This window comes from Nomascus leucogenys, chromosome 5 (assembly GCF_006542625.1).
Source record: "Nomascus leucogenys isolate Asia chromosome 5, Asia_NLE_v1, whole genome shotgun sequence".
In the NCBI taxonomy this organism is placed as follows: Eukaryota; Metazoa; Chordata; class Mammalia; order Primates; family Hylobatidae; genus Nomascus; species Nomascus leucogenys.
Window position 1 is genome coordinate 19,824,492 of NC_044385.1, and position 22,304 is coordinate 19,846,795.

General features: G+C 45.1%; 1 protein-coding gene across 2 annotated transcripts in view; it reads right to left on the minus strand.

Annotated features, from left to right (window-relative positions):
- The window catches only part of OBSCN (obscurin, cytoskeletal calmodulin and titin-interacting RhoGEF), a 168,049-nt gene that overhangs the window by 116,483 nt on the left and 29,262 nt on the right, over window positions 1-22,304 (minus strand). The window contains exons 10-16 of one of the 2 annotated variants that reach the window (XM_030812735.1): window positions 19,294-19,569; window positions 18,179-18,454; window positions 16,594-16,869; window positions 15,479-15,754; window positions 12,043-12,318; window positions 5,376-5,651; window positions 2,515-2,790 (exon numbers count right to left, since the gene is read on the minus strand). In XM_030812735.1, coding sequence (XP_030668595.1) covers window positions 2,515-2,790; window positions 5,376-5,651; window positions 12,043-12,318; window positions 15,479-15,754; window positions 16,594-16,869; window positions 18,179-18,454; window positions 19,294-19,569 — 1,932 coding nt within the window. The remainder of the gene's footprint in view (window positions 1-2,514; window positions 2,791-5,375; window positions 5,652-12,042; window positions 12,319-15,478; window positions 15,755-16,593; window positions 16,870-18,178; window positions 18,455-19,293; window positions 19,570-22,304) is intronic. The other variant, XM_030812734.1, reaches the window with a different exon arrangement.

Genomic DNA, 22,304 nt, shown 5'->3' on the forward strand with positions numbered 1-22,304 from the left:
TTTCCAAGTTTTACACCTTGTACTTTCTTTTCCTCCTCTGTCTGCTATACAAAGTTGGAAGAAGTGGTGATGGATGGTGTCTTTGTCCTGTTTCCAACCTCAAAGGCAACGCTTTCAAGGTTTCATGTTTGTGTAATGTTAGCTTGTTTTCTTTATACTATTGCTTATGAAATTAAGGAAAAATATTTTTATTTAGAGTTTGTTAAGAATTGTATGACATGAATTGATGCTAAATTTTTCCAAATATTTTTTGCATATTTATGATGTTGTATTTTATCCAATGCTTTTAGTCTCCATATTGGGGTAACCACATTCGTTTTTCTTTCAATCTGTTAATGTCACATTTTGTACTGATTTTCTAATGTTTCTCATGTTAAACCAGCCTTGCATTACTGGACTATGACTTTTGTCATTGTGTGTTATCCTCTTGATAAATTGCTGAATTCAGGGTGCTAATATTTATTTTAAGATAGTGAGCCTTGATATTGATAAGAGATTGGCCAATTTTAATTCTTCATATTCACCCTGTCAGAGCTTGGTATTAATGATATTTACCTACATAAAATGAGATAGAGCACTGAGGTCCTTTTTCAATACTCTAGAGGAATGTCTATGAACATAGAATAATTTCTTTCCAGAATATTTGGTACAGTTTACAGTAGAGCACCGGGGTAATCTTCTATGAGAAGATTATTTGTTGCATTTCTATAAAAGGTTATAGGACTGTTCAACTTACTTCTACTATTGATATAGTTTTGAAGAAATTGATCAATTTGCCAAAACTTTTCAAATTTACTTGCATAAATATAGGGTCGGGCATGGTGGCTCACACCTGTAATCAGAGCACTTTGGGAGGCTGAGGCGGGTGGATCACCTGAGGTCAGGAGCTCAAGACCAGCCTGGTCAACATAATGAAACCTTGTTTCTACTAAAAATACAAAAAAATTAGCCAGGTATGGTGGCGCGCGCCTGTAGTCCCAGCTACTCAGGAGGCTGAGGTGGGAGAATCGCTCGCACCCAGGATGAGGAGGTGGCAGTGAGCCAAGATCACACCACTGCACTCCAGCCTGGGTGACAGAGTGAGACTCCGTCTCAAAATAATAATAATAATAATGGCATGTTCTCATATAACAACATTTCAAGTACCTACAAAGTGTGGTTTCTGGCATCTGTACACCCCCTACAAACTCCTACATGCTGATGTGACACCAATGTTAAGTGTCAGTACCTATGAACAAGTGTGTGACTGCACTCCACCTCCATCTGACAAAAGACTCTCTTACTAAAGGAAAATAGAGCTTGTTCTCAGATTTCTCTATCAACTAGCCATGAATTATTAGAACAGTATGAAACACATACTGCTTTATCTGTCAGTGGCTGCTGTATAGTAATTCATCTTTAAAATGTGTGCTGATGTAGCTTGATTTGTTTATTCCTCTTCAGTTTTAAATATACAAAATTAAACTAAGGGGAGTTCAGTCACAGAATGTTCTGACATAAGAGCAAATGAAAACTTCATATACTTTCAGAAGATAATTCCAAACCTCACAGTGGTGTATCGCAGTCCAGAGCCACCAATTCCCAGTTCTGTATTTATTCTGTAGGCAGTGTAATAAAAACAAGCCAGGTGCAGTGGCTCACACCTGTAAACCCAACATTTTGGGAGGCCAAGGCGGGTGGATCACTTGAAGCCAGAAGTTTGAGACCAGCCTGACTAGCATGGTGAAACCCCATCTCCACTGAAAATACAAAAATTAGCCAGGTGTGGTGGCAGGCGCCTGTAATTTTGGCTACTTGGGAGGTTCAGGCAGAACTGCTTGAACCCAGGAGGCAGAGGTTTCAGTGAGCTGAGATCATGCCACTGTACTCCAGCCTGGGTGACAGACTCTGTCTCAAAAACAACAACAACAACAACAACAACAACAAAACAAAAAAACCCAGGATATAGATTTTGCCACCTGTGGGTGCACAGAGACATTTTTATGCCCATAAGAAAGATGAGAAGAGGGTCCCCGAACACCTAAAACTTGGATAATCCAAAGTTCAATCATGAGATAATTCCAAGAATGATTGTGTGGCTGAAATTTGCCTTTATGCTTGTTCAATGGAATTCAACCATCTCTCCGTAGGGGGAGCCCTCAGGTCGGGCTGGTGAGGCTGGGTGCAAGCTCTCAGATGGCCTCAGGTGAGAGACATCTGGTCTACTTCAGCCTCCTGTAGCAGCCCCCTCAGTTCCATTGAGCCAAAGAGCTGGACACCTGGGAGCACATGCGGGTTCTGACTGGGTGCTGGGAATATGTGAACAGCATTACTGCCTGGAAACACAACTCACAGTGTCTCCTGTACACATTCATCCCTTCTGGCCAACCTTGGGCCAGCCATGGGTAGGAAAATGGCAGGTAGGATTACGAGAGACTTCCAGAGATGAACTCTAATGGAAAGAGTACTGGGGTCTATCAGCCAATCTCATCATCATCTCCACACAAGGTAACTCAGCATCCCCAAAGTACTGACCTGCCACGTTCAGGTGGAAGGAGAGCTGCTGGCCCCCGGCCTCACAGCTATACTCGCCGGCGTCCGCCTGGCCTGCCTGCTGCACCACCAGCCTCCGTGTACAGCCTGCAGCCTCCACATGCACGTTCGAGCTGGAGCTCAGCTTCTTCCCGTTCTTGTACCAAGTCACCTCTGTCTGGGCCTGGGCCACCTCACAGTTCAGTGTGGCGCTAGCCCCTGCTTCAGCCTGCACCTCCCTGCATGCTGGCTGCTCCTTGGCAAACACTGTCTTGGGCTCTGGGGAAGGCAGGGATACACAGGGTGACCACCACCATCTAGGTCAGGAAGGCAGCACTGGGGAGAGAAGGCCTGGAAGGGGAGGTGTGAGGGACAGATGCTCTCCAGGCTCTGCACCACCGCCTACCAGCACAAGTAACACAAGTCTCTCCATCCATTCTGCATGCAGGATCTGTCACACCCCCAGGGCACCCTGCAGAATGGTGGCATGTTCCTGTGGTCCCTGCTGCTTGGGAGGCTGGTCTCGAATGCCTGAGCTCAAGCGATCCTTCTGCCTCAGCCTCTCAAAGTGCTGGGAATACAGGTATGAGGCACCGTGCCAGGCCTGATGCTAAATTTTATCAAACAGCTGTTCAGAATTTATGATGTTAAATTTTATCAAACTTTTCTTCTGCATTTATTGAGATAATCATACTGTTTTTCTCTTTCAATCTGTTAATATGCATGACATTTTCTGATGTTTTGAATATTGAATATATTGAGTATAGCATTTCTAAATTATGCCTTTTATCATAGTGCATTTTCCTTTTGACATACTGGTCATACCACTTTGAAAATATATTGTTGAAGCATTGGCCTGGATATCCATAATGATTGGCCTGTAATTTCAAATCTTTATACTGTTCTTGTCATAATTGGTATCTATGTTATGCTATCCACATAAAACAGATTCAAGAGTGTATCTTCTCATTCTATTTTCTGGAAGGATCTCTAAGAACATGAAATAATTTGTTTTGAGAATATTTAGTATAATTTATCAGTAGATCCACTGGGCTTAGACCTTTTATAAAAATATTTTTTATCACTGGTTCCACTTAATTAAAAGCTATAGGACTATCTGAGTTGTCTGTTTCTTCCTGTGTAACTTTTTCATAGTTTTCTCTAACAAATTGGCAATTCTCCAAAACTTATAAAATGTATTACCATTAAAGAATTTATCGCACTTTCTTAACACAATATTTTAGAAAGATACATAGTGGGCTTTTTTGGTATCTATACACAACTACAAATGATTATATACTGATAGAATGCCAAGCTGTCATGGGTTGGCATTTGGGAGTCAATGTAGTACCACAACCTTTTTCTCTCTGATATTTAGCCTGTTTTGTTGTTGTTGCTGTTGTTGTTTTTGCTTTTATTTTTTCCAGAAACAGGGTCTCACTCTGTTGCCCAGGCTGAAGTGCAGTGGTGGGATCACGGCTCACTGCAGCCTGGAACTCCTGGGCCTAAGTGATCCTCCTGCCTCAGCCTCCTGAGTAGCTGGGACTACAGGCATGTGCCATTTCATCCAGCTAATTTCTGTAATTTTTGTAGAGACGAGATCTCGCTATAGTGCCTAATCTGGTCTCAAACTGCTGGGATCAAACAATCCTTCTGCCTCGCCCTCCCAAAGTGCTGGGACTACAACAAGCATGAGCCACTGTGCCCAGACTCTCTTAACAAAATATATACATATCTTAGGTGTGCTGAGATAGCTTAAGCTCTTTCTTCCTTTCCACTGCTAAATTCATAAATCAGACTCCAAGGGGGAATTCTGACTCAGAATGTTGTTAACTGGAGACAAAAGGAAAGCCAGATTAGCCTTAAGAAGAGGCCAGGAATGGAAGCTCATGCCTGTAATCCCAGCACTTTGGGAGGCTGAGGCAGGTGGATCACGAAGTCAGGAAATCGAGACCACAGTGAAACCCATCTCTACTAAAAATCCAAAAATTAGCCTGACGTGGTGGCAGGCGCCTGTCGTCCCAGCTACTTGGGAGGCTGAGGCAGGAGAATGGCGTGAACCTGGGAGGTGGAGCTTGCAGTGAGCCGAGATGGCGCCACTGCACTCCAGCCTGGGCGACAGAGCAAGACTCCGTCTCAAAAAAAAAAAAGAAAAAAAGAAAAGCACGTGGAATCTCGCAATTGTATCCCGGGGCACGGTCACCAGCCCTCTGGGCTGGGATTTTTTGCACAGACACTGCAAGAAAACAAGGACCGAGATTTTGCCATGTATGGGTGCACAGTGAGCTTCTAAAGCTTCTAGATCCATCAAAAAAAAAAAAAAAAAAAAAAAAAGGAAAGAGGCTCCTGGGACACCAAAAGCGTTGATGTCCCAAAGTTCAGTCTGGAAAGAATTCCAAGTGGGACTGCGTAGGTGGAATTTCCCCTTATGTGGTTCATATGAATTTGAAATGTCTCTCACGGGCTAGAAGCCCCACGTGGTGCTGAAGGGAGGCAGCTACTGAATGATGGAAAGGACATCCCCACTTTCCCAGGGGAGGCGCCTGGTCCACCTCAGACCACAGGGCCAGACAGCGCCAGGGGCCTGGACACCGAAGAGCATGGGGGTTTGGAGCAGGGGCTCAGTGTGATGAGGCTGCACTGCATGGGAGCACTGCTCCAGGTGCACCACAGGGTCTGGCCCTCCCCACACCTTCCCATCCGGCCAAGCCTGGAGCAGCCAGGGGCATGAAACTGGGAAGTGAGGGCATGGAGAAGTGGAGAGGTGGAGTCTCATGGAAAGGGCACTGGAGGCCGTGGAGTCCATCAGCCAGTCTCATCATCACCTCCACACAAGGTCACTCTCCATCCCCCAAAGCACTGACCTGCCACGTGCAGGTGGAAGGAGAGCCGCTGGCTCCCCGCCTCACAGCTGTACTCCCCGGCATCCGCCTGGCCTGCCTGCTGCACCACCAGCCTCCGTGTGCAGCCCACAGCCTCCACACGCACTTTCGAGCTGGAGCTCAGCTTCTTCCCGTCCTTGTACCACATCACCTCCGTCTGGGCCTGAGCCACCTCGCAGCTGAGTGTGGCGCTGGCCCCCGCCTGGGCCTGCACCTCCCTGTGTGCCAGCTGCTCCTTGGCAAACACCGCCTTGGGCTCTGGGGAAGGCAAGAGGCACACAGTGACCACCACTATCTAGGTCAGGAAGGCCGAACTGGGGAAAGAAGCCCTGGAAGGGGAGGTGCGAGGGACAGACGCTCTCCAGGTTGCACCACCACCACCTGGCACAAGGAAGTTTCTCCATCCATTCTGCATGGTGCCACAGGCTGTCCTTGGTGGGGTGGCTGTGACAGATCTTGCACACACAAGCTCATCTGGGGCAGGGATTGGGGTCCTGATGCCTGCACCCTTCCCCTCATGAATGGAGCAAGGGTCTCCCCATGCGGCTGTGCAGGGTGCATCCTCACCACAGAACCCGAGTCCTGAGGCTCCTGCTCCTGCCACTGTCAGGACGGTCAGCTTTGGCCTCAGCAGGGTGTGTCGCTGTGGCTTTCTTCATTGTTCGATGGCTCACAGGGCTGAGCATCTTTCTAGAGGATTGGCCATTCCTGTTTGCCCCTCTGTGGTGCCACTACTCAATTCCGTCCCATTATCAATAGCACTGTCTTGTCTTTATTCAGTTTAAGGCAGCAGTCCCCAACATTTTTGGCAGCAGGGACGAGCTTCATGGAAGGCAATTTTTCCACAGATGGGGGTTGGTGGGATAGTTTCGGGATGAAACTGTTCCACCTCAGATCATCAGGCATTAGATTCTCAGGAGCACAACCTAGATCCCTCCCATGCACAGTTCACAATAGGGTTCATGCTCCTATGAGAATCTAATGCTGTTGCTGATCTGACAGGAGGCAGAGCTCAGGCGGAAACGCTCACCTGCCACTCACCTCCTGCTGTGCGGCCCGGTTCCTAACAGGCCACAGAACAGTACTGGTCCACAGCCTGGAGGCTGGGGATCCTGGCTTTAAGGTCTTCTTTATATATTTAAATGTTAGAGAGGTCACAATTATGTACTTTGTATCTTCCCTACCTGTGTGACTTGGGTTTTCATCTCTTATGGCGTCTTCTGATGAATCAGACCTTTTAATTTTAATGTACTCAAATACATCGATCTTGTCCATTGTGGTTAGGGCATTTGTGTTCTATTTAAACACTTCCTTACCCTAAATTCTGTAGATAGCCTATGCTTACCGTCTTGGGGTTTATGGTTTTACCTTTTACCCTGAGGTCTCTAACCCACCAGGAGCTGACTCTCGCGCATGCTATGAATTACCAATATGCTTTAATTCTTCCCATATGTTTAAATGGTCCACACACTAGTTATGAAAACACTATCCTTGGCCAGGTGCAGTGGCTCACGCTTGTAATCTCAGCACTTTGGGAGGCCGAGGCGGGCGGATCACGAGGTCAGGAGATCAAGACCATCCTGGCTAATATGGTGAAACCTTGTCTCTACTAAAAATACAAAAAAATTAGCCAGGCGTGATGGCAGGCACCTGTAGTCCCAGATACTCGGGAGGCTGAGGCAGAAAAATGACATGAACCCAGTGAGCCAACATGGCGCCACTGCACTCCAGCCCCACTGCACTCCAGCCCGGGCGACAGAGCTAGACTCCATCTCAAAACAAACAAAAAAAGAAAACACTATCCTTTCTCTACTTCTTGCACAGATGCTACGGTTAGAAAAAAAAAAAAAAAGGGAAGGGGGACATCCAGAGATCACTGATGCATGGGACTGTTTCTGAGCTCACTATTCCGTTTCTTTGTTCTGATACCTAACCATTAATTGAAATTCATTGTCTAAATTACTGTAACTTTATGATAACTTTTGGCATCTAGTAGAGTAATGTTCATACTTTGATTTTCTTTTCATTCCCCCACAAAAAAAAAATTGTTTGGATACTGATTGTTAATATATTTTAATTTTTCATGAATTTCTATCCATTTAATTAGATGTCTTAATTGTCTTGCAAAATATAGAACAATTTCCTAGCCCCTCCCCAGGCTTTAAACATCTTTATTAGACTTTGAATTAGAAACATTGTAATTTTGATGCTACTGTAAGTCTTTTCAAATTTCATTTTGCAACTGTTTACTGCTATATATAGATACAGAAGTATTTTCTGTGTGTTGATTTTTTTTTTAACAGGATAATCATTCTCAACAATGTTACTTAGTCTACCACGTTCTCTATTGGATTTTCCAAGTGGATGGCCATATCATCAGTAAATTTCACTTTTACTTTTTCCAAGTGCTATGCCTTTTGCTTTATTTTCCTCCTTACCCTTATGTACAATGTTGGATACAAGTGGTGACACTGCCCTGTCTCCTTCTCTGAATCAAACCTTTCAAGGTTTGCTCTGAGTGGGATCCTAGTGGTGCTTCTGTAGTACCATTTATCAAATTAAGGAAGAACACTTCTATAAAGTTTAAGAATCCTATGAAATGAGTTGATGCTAAATTTTCTCAAATATATCTTCTAGATTTTATCAAATACTTTTAATCTGCATTTATTGAGATAATTACATCATTTTTCATTCAATCTGTTAAGGTCAAGTTTATTATACTGATCTAATGCTTCTAAAGCCAAACCAGCCTTGCATTCTGGGACCAGGATCTTCAACAGAGGGCACTGTCTTCTTGATACGTTGCTGAATTCTATTTGCTAATACTTTGTTTATGATTGTGTTCTCGATATCCACAATGACGAATCCATGTAGATTGGTCTACAATTTAACTCTTCCTACTTCCTTTGTCAGATTTTGGTATTAATGTTATGCTATCTACATAAAATGATGGCGTGGGCATGGTGGCTCATGCCTGTAATCCCAGCACTGTGGGAGGCCGAGGCGGGTGGATAGCTTGATCCCAGAAGTTTGAGACTAGCCTGGGCAACACGGCAAAACCCCGTGTTTTTAATGTATTTTTGAAAAAAAAATACAAAAAAATAGCTGGCACACATGCTATTTTTGTGGTGGTGGTACATCCCTGTAATCCCAGCTACTTGGGAGGCTGAGGTGGGAAAATCACTTGAACCTGGGAGGCAGAGGCTGCAGGGAGCCAAGATCGTGCCACTGCACTCCAGCCTGGACAACAGAGTGAGGCCCTGTCTCAAAAAAAACAAAAAAACAAAACAAAAAAAAACAAACAAAAAAAAACATTAAATGGCATATGGAGTCAATCTCCTTTTTCTATTCTCTAGAACAATATTCACAAATATGGAATAACTGCTTTCCAGAATATTTGAAACAGTTTACTAGAAAATTATTGGGTTTAAAAGATTTTTTTACTACTGCCTCCATCTATTTAAAACTTATAGGACTATTTAAGTTTTCTGTATCCTTTTATGTGAGTTTTCATGTAATTTACTAGGAATTAGCCAAATTGTCACAACTTTTCAAATTTATTACATAAAACATTTTGTCATATTCTCTGAAAATAACTTCACAGAAATATACAGTGGGATTTCTGTTATCTATACACATCCACATAACACTGATGCTGATGTAATACCAAACTTATGTGTTAGCACCCAGAGGTTACCATGGGACTTCAGCCCACCCCTATTTGGCATCAACACTCTATTTAAAAAAAAAAAAAAAAAGGAAATTAATTGTATTTCTCAGGCTTCCCTATGTATCACCCAAGGGAACACAGACATACACAGCAGCAAACACACTGGACTTGCTGGTGAGACATTTGCATTCCAGAGGATGGGAAATAAATCTGACTAAAATTCAGGGACCTCCTACCTCAGTAAAATGTCTAGGGGTCGAGTGGTGTGGGACCTGTCAAGATATTCCTTCTAAGGTGAAGGATAAGTTGCTGCATTTGGCCCCTCCTACAACCAAGAAAGAGGCATAATGCCTATTCAGATTTTGGAGGCAACACATTCCTCATTTGGGTGTGTTACTCTGGAACATTTATCAAGTGACCCAAAAGGCTGCCAGTTTTGAGTGGGGTCCAGAACAGGAGAAGGGTCTGCAACAGGTCCAGGCTGCCGTGCAAGCTGCTCTGCCACTTGGGCCATATGACTCAGCAGATCCAGTGGTGCTTGAGGTGCCAGTGGCAGATAGGGATGCTGTCTGGATCCTTTGGCAGGCCCCCACAGGTGAATCAGAGTGGAGGCCTCTAGGATTTTGGAGCAACACCCTGCCATATTCTGCAGATAACTACTCTCCTTTTGAGAGACAGCTCTTGGCCTGTTACTGGGCTTCGGTGGAAACTGAACAATTGACTATGGATCATCAAGTCACCATGTGACTTGAACTGCTTGTCATAACCTGGGTGCTTTCTGACCCATCTAGCGATAAAGTTGGGCATGCACAACAGCATCCTATCATCAAATGGAAGTGGTATATACATGATTGGGCTCAAGTAGGTCCTGAAGGCCCAAGTAAGTTACATGAGGAAGTGGCTCAAATGCCCATGGTCCCCACTCCCGCCACCCTGCCTTCTCTCCTCCAGCCTGCACCAACGGCCTCATGGGGAGTTCCCTACGATCAACTGACAGAGGAAGAGAAGACTAGGGCCTGGTTCACAGATGGTTCTGCACGATATGTGGGCACCACCTTAAAGTGGAGAGTTGCAGCACTACAGCCCCTTTCTAGGACATCCCTGAAGAACAGTGGCAAACGGAAATCTTCCCAGTGGGCAGAATTTCAAGTAGTGCACCTCGTTGTGCACTTTGCTTGAAGGAGAAATGGCCAGATGAGTGATTATACACTGTTTCATGGGCTGTAGACAATGGTGTGGCTGGATGGTCAGGGACTTGGAAGAAGCATGATTGGAAAATTGAGGAAGAGGTATGTGGATGGACCTCTATGAGTGGTCAAAAATTGTGAAGATATTTGTATCTCATGCGAGTGCTCACCAAAGGGTGACCTCAGCAGAGGAGGATTTTAATAATCAAGTGAATAGGATGACTCGTTCTATGGACACCACTCAGCCTCCTTCCCCAGCCACCCCCCGTCATCACCCAATGGGTCCATGAACAAAGCGGCCATGGTAGCAGGGATGGAGGTTACACATGTGCTCAGCAGCATGGACTTCCACTCACCAAGGCAGACCTGACTAAGGCCACTGCTGAGTGCCCAATTTGCCGCAGCAGGGACCAACAATGAGCCCTCGATATGGCACCATTCCTCAGGGTGATCAGACATCTACTTGATGGCAGGTTGATTATATTGGACCTCTTCTATCATAGAAGGGGCAATGGTTTGTCCTCACCAGAAGAGACACTTACTCCAGATATGGGTTTGTCTATCCTGCACACAACACTTTGACCAAGACTACCATCCACGGATTCACGGACTGTCTTATCCACCGTCATGGGATTCCACACAGCACTGCCTCTGACCAACGCACTCTATGGTTAAAAAAAGTGTGGCAGTGGGCTTATGCTCATGGAATTCACTGGTCTTACCATGTTCCCCATCATCCTGAAGCAAGTGGATTGATAAAACAGTGCAATAGCCTTTTGAATTCCAATGCCAACTAGGTGACAATACTTTGCAGGGCTGGGGCAAAGTTCTCCAGAGGCTGTGTATGCTCTGAATCGGTGTCCAATATATGGCACTGTTTTTCCCATAGCCAGGATTCACGTGTCCAGGAATTAAGGGATGGAAGTGGAAGTGGCACCACTCACCATCACCCCTAGTGACCCACTAGCAAAATTTTTGCTTCCTGTTCCCATGACATTATGTTCTGCCGGCTTAGAGGTCTTAGTTCCGGAAGGAGGAATGCTGCCACCAGGAAACACAACAACGATCCCATTAAACTGGAAGTTAAAATTGCCACCTGGCCACTTTGGGCTCCTCCTACCTTTAAGTCAACAGGCTAAGGGAGTTACATTGTTGGTTGGGGCGACTGACCTGAACTATCAAGATGAAATCAGTCTACTACTTCACAACGGAGGTAAGGAGGCATATGCGTGGAATACAGGCAATCCCTTAGGGCGTCTCCCAGTATTACCATGCCCTGTGATCAAGGTCAATGGGAAACTCCAACAACCCAATCCAGGCAGGACTACAAATGACCTAGACCCTTCAGGAATGAAGGTTTGGGTCACTCCACCAGGAAAAAAATTAAAATATCTCTCGCTGACCAGAACTAGCAGGTGCTGCTGGGTGAGGGCATATGGTAGCTACCAGAACATATACTGACAGGATATTCACAGAGCCCCAGGAGAGAGACGCCTGGTCAACCTCAGAGCCCAAGACAAGGGAGATCCAGAGTCCCAGAAGCCAAGGAGCACCAAGAAGGCTCTGGGCAGGTGCTAGGAACGAGTGACTGAGCATTACAAAGTGCAAACACGCCTCCAGGTTTGCAGGAACAGCCCCTCTCCCTCCCATGCACAGGGATGGAAATGGGAACGGGAGGATGGGAAGCCCGAGACATGAAGGCAGAAGGAAAGTGCACAGAGATATGCTGGGACTACGAGCCAGAACCACCATCACCTCTGAAGAGGCTCCTCAGCACCCACAAAGCACTGACCTGCCACGTGCAGGCTGAAGGAGAGCTGCTGGCCCCCGGCCTCGCAGCTATACTCCCCGCTGTCCGCCTGGCACGCCTGCTGCACCACCAGCCTCCGTGTGCAGCCCACAGCCTCCATTCGAACTTTTGAGCTGGAGCTCAGCTTCTTCCTGTCCTTGTACCACGTCACCTCAGTCTGGGCCTGGGCCACCTCGCAGCTCAGTGTGGCAATGGCCCCTGCCTCGGCCTGCACCTCCCTGTGCGCCGGCTGCTCCTTTGCAAACACTGCCTTGGGCTCTGGGGAAGGCAGGGATACACAGGGTGACCACCACCATCTAGGTCAGGAAGGCGGCACTGGGGAGAGAAGGCCTGGAAGGGGAAGTGCGAGGGACAGATGCTCTCCAGGCTGCACCACCACCTCCCAGCACAAGGAACACAGTTTTTCCATCCATTCTGCATGGTGCCATGGGCTGTCCCAGGCAGGGCCACCATGACAGATCCTCCAGGGCAGGGACCGGAGTCCTGACGCCTGCACAGCTCCCCTCATAGATGTGCCGGGGTCTCCCCACTGGACTGTGCAGGGTGCGTCCTCACCCCAGGGCCCCAGAGTCTGAAGCTCCTGCTCCTGCCACTGTCAGGAGGGTCAGCTCTGGCCTCTTGGGGGAGGGCCTGGGCCTCCCATGGCTTCCTGGGTCCATATCAGGAGGACTGTCAGCTGGGCGCCTTCTGATGGTCTGGGGTCGGAGTCTTCACTCTTCTGTGGTGTCACTGTGCAAGTGCTTTGTCTGACTTTCAATAGCACTGTCTTTCTTTTACACCTTCATTTTAGGATCTCTTTTTACATCTAAATACTAGAGCAGTGAGCTCTAGCATACTAGAGCATTAGCATGTTAGAAATCTCTTCCTTTTCTGTGTAGCTTGCCTTTTCATTCTCTTATGGTGTCTTCCAAAGAATCAAAATTTTTAATTTTAATGTATTCAAATATATCAAATGTGTTTCTTTGTGGTCAGGGCATGTGTGTTCTGTTTAGGAAGTCATGCTTTACTGTGAAGTCACTAGAAACATCTCTCTTTTCCTCTAAGACTTGTATGGGTTTCCCCGGGATTCTGACATCTCTAACCAACTGGAGTTGACTTTGTGTGTGGTTGAGATCCTGGTCTGATTTTTTTTCCCATTTGGTTTAATGGCCCAAAATCTGTTTTTTTTTTTCTCTTTTTTTTTTTTCTGAGATAGGGTCTCACTCTGTCACCCAGAGTGGAGTGCAGTGATGTCATCATAGCTAACTGCAGCTTCAGTCTTCTGGGTTCAAGCCATCCTCCCACCTCAGCTTCCCAAGTAGCTGGGACTACAGGTATATGCCACCACAGCCAGCTAATTTTTTTTTCAATTTCTTTAGAGATGGGATCTTGCTCTGTTGCCCTAGGCAGGAATGCAGTGATGTGATTATAGCTAACTGCAGCCTCCAACTCCTGGGCTCAAATATCCTCCTGCCTCAGCCTCCCAAGTAGCAGGGACTTACAAGTGCACACCACCATGCCTGGGTAATACAACTTTCTTCATAGCATACTATTCTCTTAGTATATTGCGAAATATATATGAATAATATGTTGCTTAAGATTTTGTCCTTGCTATCCATAATAGGTTGGCCTATATTTTTAATTCTTCCTACTTTGTATCAATGTTATGCTATCTACATGAAACAAATCAGAGAGTGTATCTCTTCATTGTATTCTCTAGAACAATCTCCATGAACATGGAAGATTTGCAGATTGTTTGGTATAATTTACTGTAAAGTTATTAGATATTGCTTAGAAATTTCTTAGTGAAAATACTTTTGTTACTAGTCCCATTTATTTAAAAGTTATAGGACTATCTGAGTTGTCTATTTCTTCTTATGTTACTTTTCATATACTTTTTAAGCAATTTAACAATTTGTTGAGCCTGTTCTATTTAATACCAGTAAATATTTATCATACTCTCCTAAAATAGCATTTTAGAAAGATATATAGTGGGTTTACTGGCATCTATACCCACCCACAAACCACTGCATGGTGGTAATACCAGACTGCCATGTGTTGGCCCCCAGGTGTCAACATGAGGCTGCAGCCCACAGATCTCTGATGTTAAGATTCTCTTAATGAAAAGAAAATAAATGTAGTTTCAGAATTCTCTATGACTCAGTCAGGAAAAGCCACAGGCACAACATAATTACTGGGAAATGCTACTGAATAAATACTGCTTTTGCCAGTCAGGGGCTGCTTGATATGGTTTGCCTCAGTGTCCCCACCCAAATCTCACCTTGAATAGTAATAATCACCACATGTCAATGGTGGGACCAGGTGGAGGTAATTGAATCATGGGGGCAGTTTCCCTCATGCTGTTCTTGTAATAGTGAGTGACTACTACCACCAAGATCTGATGGTTTTATAAGGAACTCGCTTCTTCACTCGGCACTCATTCTTTCTCCTGCAGCACTGTGAAGAGGTCCCTTCTGCCATGATTGTAAGTTTCCTAAGGCCTTGCAAGTTTCCTGAGGCCTTCCCAGCCATGCAGAACTGTGAGTCAATTAAACCTCTTTCCTTTATAAATTACCCACTCTTGGGTATGTCTTCATTAGCAGTGTGAGAACAGACTAATATACTGCTACTATTGCATCTCAGTTGTATCAGCGCCTGGTGATGTCACCTAAGCTACTTATTCCTTTCCATTTCTAAATTTAAAAATCAAGCTCCAAGGAGAATCTGACATGTTCTAATTAAAAACCAAGGAAAACAAGAGTTGTTCTTGGAAGAGAATTCCAGACCTCATGGGTGCATATCACAGGCTCATATGTACCAATCCATGCTGCTGTTTTACTTGACACAGACATTGCAACAAACATGGATCTAGGTTTTGCTACCTGTGGGTGCACAGGTAGCTTCCATGTCCATGCAAATGAGGGGAGAAGGTCCCAGGACATAGAAAATCAGATAATCCACAGTGTGATCTTGAGATAATTCCATGTATGGTTGTGTGGCTGAAATTTCCCCTTCTCCCAGATGAGTTAAATTCAAACATCTGTCACTAGGGAGAACAAGCATGAGGTACGGGGTGCAGGCATGTGGGAGCTGCCAGACATTCAGTAGAAGGAAATTCACACATCCCCAGGTGGAGACACCTGGTCTACCTTGGACCACAGGGCCGTGGTAGAGAAGGAACAGCAGCAAGGTACTAGGCAGATGATGGGAACGTATGATTGAGCATTACTGCATGAAAACACCACTTCAGGTACACAGCAACAGCCCCTCTCCCTCCACACATATCCTTCCCATCTGGCCTCCCTTGACCACACCAGTTATGAAATAAGAATTGGGAGGGTAGGAAACAACAGAGGTAAAGGCTAATGGGAAGAGCACCAGAGTCTATCAGCCAGTCTCATCATCACCTCTACAAAGTTAGTACCCCCAAAGCACTGACCTGAAACATCCAGGTGGAAGGAGAGCCGCTGGCCCCCGGCCTCACAGGTGTACTCCCCGGCATCTGCCTGGCCTGCCTGCTGCATCACCAGCTGCCGCATGCAGCCCGTGGCCTCTATGCGCACTTTCGAACTGGAGCTCAGCTTCTTCCCATCCTTGTACCACGTCACCTCCGTCTGGGCCTGGGCCACCTCACAGCTCAGTGTGGCGCTGGCCCCTGCCTCAGTCCGCACCTCATTATGCATCAACTGCTCCTTGGCAAACACTGCCTTGGGCTCTGAGGGTGAACAGGAGGGATGCACAGTCAGAGACACAAATCTGGGACCAACCCATTTCACAGGCACCAAAGATTCAGGATTCAGTAACAACAAACAACTAATGAAAGACATAAACCCACAGACTCAAGATGTTCTACAATCCCAACCAGGATGAAGACAAAGGAAACCACACCTACATTCATCAAAGAAATACTACCACAAAGCAAAATCAAAAAGAAAATCTTAAAAGCAACAGGATGAAAAAAGGTACATGACCCTTAAAATATCCATAACAAATTTCACAGTTCATATTTCAAAGAAAATATGGACACCAGAAGATAATGGAATGACCTCTTTAAAATGTTAGGGAGTGGGGAGTAGCTGCTAAACTGTAACATTATACCCAGATAAAACAGCCCTCAGAATCAAAGGGGGAACAAATATGCGTTCACAAGAGAAATAAAAAGTAAGAGAATGCATATGACCAGCTGACCTGCTAACATAAATACTGAAGACATAGTTCTACAAGAAGAAAAAAGAATAGTAATCCCAGAATACTGGCTCCAAATTCTGACTGCAAGTTTCTGGCTTTGTGAACTGTGCTGAGTTACTTCCCTGTGTGTTATTTTAAAATGAGAATAATCAGAGTTCCTCCTCGCAAATTGTTTTGAAGTTTAAGCAAGCAGAAAGACAAGAAGCACTTCACAAAATCTAGGTCATCAGCACAAAATTAATACCTGCTAGCTGTTATTATAGGGGAAGCTTTATGAGAAAAAAGGCCGTTGGATGGGACTTCCATACATACCCTAAGTCTGTAAAGATTATCCTAATAGCATAAGAAAGACCTCAAAAAACTCACCTGTGATGTGCAGTTGAAAGGAGACTCTCTGGCCCCCAGCCTCGCAGCTGTACTCCCCGGCATCTGCTTTGCCCACCTGCTGCACCACCAGCCTCCGTGTGCAGCCCTTGACCTCCATGCGCACTTTTGAGCTGGAGCTCAGCTTCTTCCCGTCCTTGTACCACGTCACCTCCGTCTGGGCCTGGGCCACCTCACAGCTCAGCATGGTACTGGTCCCCGCCTCAGCCTGCACCTCATTATGCACTGACTGCTCCTTCACAAACACTCCCTTGGGCTCTGAGGGTGGACAAGGAAGGATGCACAGTCAGAGACACAAATCTGGGACCAACCCATTTCACAGGCACTGAAGCTTCAGGATTCAGTAACAGCTGATGAAAGACATAAACCCACAGACTCAAGATGCTCTACAATCCCAACCAGAATGAAGACACAGGAAACCACACCTAGGTTCATCAAAGAAAAAAATGCCACGAAGCAAATTCAAAAAGAAAATCTTAAAAGCAACAGGATGAAAAAAGATACATGACCCTTAAAATGTCCACAATAAATCTTACAGTTGATATTTCTTTTTTTATTATTATTATTATACTTTAGGTTTTAGGGTACATGTGCACAATGTGCAGGTTTGTTACATATGTATCCATGTGCCATGTTGGTTTGCTGCACCCATTAACTCGTCATTTAGCATTAGGTATATCTCCTAATGCTGTCCCTCCCCCCTCCCCCCACCCCACAACAGTCCCCAGAGTGTGATGTTCCCCTTCCTGTGTCCATGAGTTCTCATTGTTCAATTCCCACCTATGAGTGAGAACATGCGGTGTTTGGTTTTTTGTCCTTGCGATAGTTTACTGAGAATGATGGTTTCCAGTTTCATCCATGTCCCTGCAAAGGACATGAACTCATCATTTTTTATGGCTGCATAGTATTCCATGGTGTATATGTGCCACATTTTCTTAATCCAGTCTATCGTTGTTGGACATTTGGGTTGGTTCCAAGTCTTTGCTATTGTGAATAGTGCCGCAATAATAGTTGATATTTCAAAGGAAATATGGAAGCCAGAAGACAATGGAATGACCTCTTTAAAATGACCAGTGGAGGAATAGCTGATAAACTGTAATGTTATACCCAGATAAAACAGTCCTCAGAATCAAAGGGAGAACAAATATATTTTCATATGAGAAAAAAATGATAGAATATATATAACCAGCAGAGCTGCTAACATAAATACTGAAAATAGAACTCTTCAAGAAGAAAAAAATAATAATAATCCCAGAATACTGGGTCCAAATTCTGACTACAACTTTCTGACTTTGTAAACTGTGGTAAGTTACTTCCTTGTGTGTGTGTTATCTTAAAATGGGAATAATCAAAGTTACTCCTCACAGAATAGTTTTGAATTTTAAGCAAGCAGAAAGACAAGAAGCATTTCACAAAATCTAGGCCTTCAGCACAGAATTAATACCTGCTAGTTGTTATTACAGGGGAAGCTTTATGAGAAAAAAAGGTCCTTGGGTGAGACCTCCAGATGTACCCAAAGTCCCTAAAAACTATCCTAAAAGCACAAGAAAGGCCTAAAAAAACTCACCTGTGATGTGCAGGCGGAAGGAGACTCTCTGGCCACCAGCCTCACAGCTGTACTCCCCAGCATCTGCTTTGCCCGCCTGCAGCACCACCAGCCTCCGTGTGCAGCCTTTGACCTCCATGCCCACTTTTGAGCTGGAGCTCAGCTTCTTCCCATCCTTGTACCACGTCACCTCCGTCTGGGCCTGGGCCACCTCACAGCTCAGCATGGCACTGGCACCCGCCTCAGCCTGCACCTCATTATGCACTGACTGCTCCTTTGCAAACATCGTCTTGGGCTCTGAGGGTGGACAAGGAGACATGCACAGTCAGAGACACAAATCTGGGACCAACCCATTTCACAGGCACTGAAGATTCAGGATTAAGTAACAGCAAACAGCTGATGAAAGACATAAACCCACAGACTCAAGATGCTCTACAATCCCAACCAGGATGAAGACAAAGGAAACCACACCTAGGTTCATCAAAGAAAAAAATGCCACGAAGCAAATTCAAAAAGAAAATCTTAAAAGCAACAGGATGAAAAAAGATACATTACCCTTAAAATATCCAAAATAAATCTTACAGTTGATATTTCAAAGGAAATATGGAAGCCAGAAGACAGTGGAATGACCTCTTTAAAATATTATGGGGGTGGAGGGGTAGCTGCTAAACTGTAACACTATACCCAGATAAAACAGCCCTCAGAATCAAAGGGAGAACAAATATGTTTTCATATGAGAAAAAAAAAGAGAGAATATATATAACCAGCAGAGCTGCTAACATAAATACTGAAGATAGAACTCTTCAAGAAGAAAAAAAGGAATAATAATCCCAGAATACTGGGTCCAAATCTTGACTGCAATTTTCTGGCTTTGTGAACTGTGTAAGTTACTTCCTTCTGTGTTATCTTAAAACGGGAATAATCAGAGTTCCTCCTCATAGAATTGTTTTGAAGTTTAAGCAAGCAGAAAGACAAGTAGCATTCACAAAATCTATGCCCCTTGGCACAAAATTAATACCTGCTAGTTGTTATTATAGGGGAAGCTTTGTAAGAAAAGAGGCAATTAGGTGGCACCTCCATGCTAATGTCATTAAAAATTATCCTAAGGAACATAAGACAGATCTCAAGAAACCCACCTGTGATGTGCAGATGGAAGGAGACCCTCTGGCCCCTGGCCTCACAGCTGTAGTCCCCGGCATCCGTCTTGCCTGCCTGCTGCACCACCAGCCTCCGTCTGCAGCCCTTGGCCTCCACATGCACTTTCAAGCTGGAGCTCAGCTTCTTCCCATCCTTGTACCACGTCACCTCCGTCTGGGCCTGGGCCACCTCGCAGCTCAGCGTGGCACTGGCCCCTGCCTCAGCCTGCACCTCACTGTGTGCCACCTGGTCCTTGGCAAACACCACCTTGGGCTCTGGGGACAGAGTAGGACACACAGGGTGAGACATATTCCAATTACTAGAACTGAATGAGGGCCCACCTTCTTGATCTCAAAACTCTGATGGTTCAGCCACAAACCTGCCCTGTTCCTGGGTTTCTCAACAAAAAGAACTTTACATTTTGAAGATGCACAGGGCAGACAATAGGTTAGTTCTCAGAATCTGAAGCCTCCCAGTTAGATAATTTTCAGACTGGTATATGTTGCAATTCAGGCTCTGCCATTTATTTACCAGTTGTGATCTCCTAAGTATACAAACAAAGAGAAGCACAGTTTGTGACCTGCATGCCAATGCATAGGTATTTTCAGAGATAATTCCTTAAGTAACACTGGCAGAATGGGCAGTAGCCCTGACTCACACAAAGGACTGCTAATGCAGCCTACAACTTCTAGAGGGCCAATTGCCATTGGTATAATCTAATCCTAGGCCTTGGGATTGGATCTTTTCATTATTTTGATTTCCTCATATAACTACTTTCAGCACCTATTCTGTTACTTTAGATGACATTTTCCTCTTATGAAGTGTATCTATTGGTAATTGTCTTAGGAAGGTTTTGTGAATGGTAAACTCTGTCAATCTACTTCCTGAAAATGTCTTTATTTCACACTCACTTTTGAATGATAGCTTAGCTGGGTACAGAATTCTAGGTTGACAGTTGTTTTCCCTTGCTAATTTGGACATTATGCCATTATTTCATTTCTGGGCTCCTCATTACTGCTGAAAAATCTATAGGAAGGGTAACTGTTGTTCTGTTAATATATTCTTCTGTCTGGTAGTTTTAAGGCTCTCCTCTTGGTTTTTGGCCTTCTGCAATTCACTATGATATGTCTAGCTGAGAATTTATCTTCTTTACACTTACAATGATTCCTTGTGAATCTATAAATTTTAGGATTCATGTTGTTTATCATTTCTGAAATTTTTCTGCATGACCTCTTTTATTATTTTTGCTTCTTCCTCACTCTCTGTAGTTTATCCTAAAAGTCCTTTTTTAAATTTACAAAAAAGTATACATTTATTATAAACAATGTGTTTTGAAATACGTATATACTGTGGAATTGCTAAATTGTGCTAGTTAACATATGCATTACCTCATATATGTATTGTTTTGTGGTGAGAACACTAAAAATCCACTCTCTTAGCAATTTTCAAGAATACAATACATTGTTATTAACTATAGTCACCATGTTGTATAATAGATCTCTTGAACTTATTCCTCCAAACTGAAACTTTGTACACTTTGACCAACATCTCCATGACCTACCACCTCCTCAAGCCTCTGGTACTTTACTCTCCACTTCTATGAGTTCAACATTTTTAGATTCCACATATAAGTGAGACTGTGCAGTAACTGTCTTTATGTTTTATTTCACTTAACATAACATCCTCCAGCTTCACCCATGTTGTTGAGTGGCAGCTGAACAGCATCCCCCTGCATACTATAATATACAACACATATTCTTCATCCATTCATCTGCTGTTGGACACTTAGACTTTTTAAAAATCTTTTCAAAAACATATTTGTGCCCAACATACAAAAGGTGGTGTTTTTATGTTGTAAATTAATTTTTACAAAGGAAATAATGATGCATCCAGCTGCCTGCCTTTCACTAGCTCATCCTTGGTGACTTGGTGGCTCTGCTAGGGCTGGCAGATGGACAGCGGCAGGTGGTGAGGCTCTGACACCCCCTCATGACACAGCAGTGACCAGGGACCACAGGGGCCAGAACCAGCCCTGCATCTTACCCCTGCCCTCTCTCTTGCCCTTCAAAGCCTGGCTTGGGGAAACAGCCGTAGACACCAGCTGTGTCCACATCCTCACCTCAGATCTGCTCAGCAGCCATGGAGCCCTTGCTCCTGCTAAGGTCACCTGTGCCCACTGGGGCTGCGGTCCTTCGGCCCTTCCCCAGCCGCTCATGTTTCACCATGGCATTCACACCTGCACATCACTTATGCATCAAAGTCTTCACTGACCCCAAAACACAACTCTCTAGATTCTCCTCCTGCTCCTTTGGGCCTCTTCCTTGGTGGTCTCAGCCTCCTCAGTGTTGCCCCAGGGCGAGCCTTGTTATCATGGTCCCTTGCCCATGGTGCCCCGGTGCACGCCCATCCTCTCCTGCCGTTGACATGCCAACAAATCCCTTGTCAGCTCAGCATTGACCGAGGTCCAGCCCAGAGAGCTACTGCCTCCTGGATGTCCCACATAGGCTAATATAGCATCCCCCAGCACCCCCAGCACTTTCTTTATCTGTCCTGACCCACCTGCAAGTTTTCCCCTCCAGGCTTGAACCAGGCATGGATAAAGGTGTTTAGGCATTGCTCAAGACTCTGAGAAATCAGCCATCTTGCTAAATACAGAGAAAGCCGTCCTGCTTGGCCCTGAGCCAGAGTCCTCAACCCTGAGATAAACTCCATAGCCTGACCCCTCATAGCAGACATGCCTGGGTGGGACCTCTGCCTTCTTGCTGTCTGTTACAAGCACACGCTGCAGTCCTCCTCTGTAAGCAAGTTCCTCTAATAAAGCTCTGGACTCAGCGCCCTGGGGTTTGGTGCTTCTTTCTGTGGAATCCTAACCATCCCACTGTGCGATAGTTTGGGGCACTCCCTTGTGGGAACTCCTTGCCACTGCCTTTGTGGCAACTCCAGCCCCAGGTTGGACAGGACGGAACAGCTCCTTACCCATTTCTCCCTGCACACCTACTCCTTGCCTACT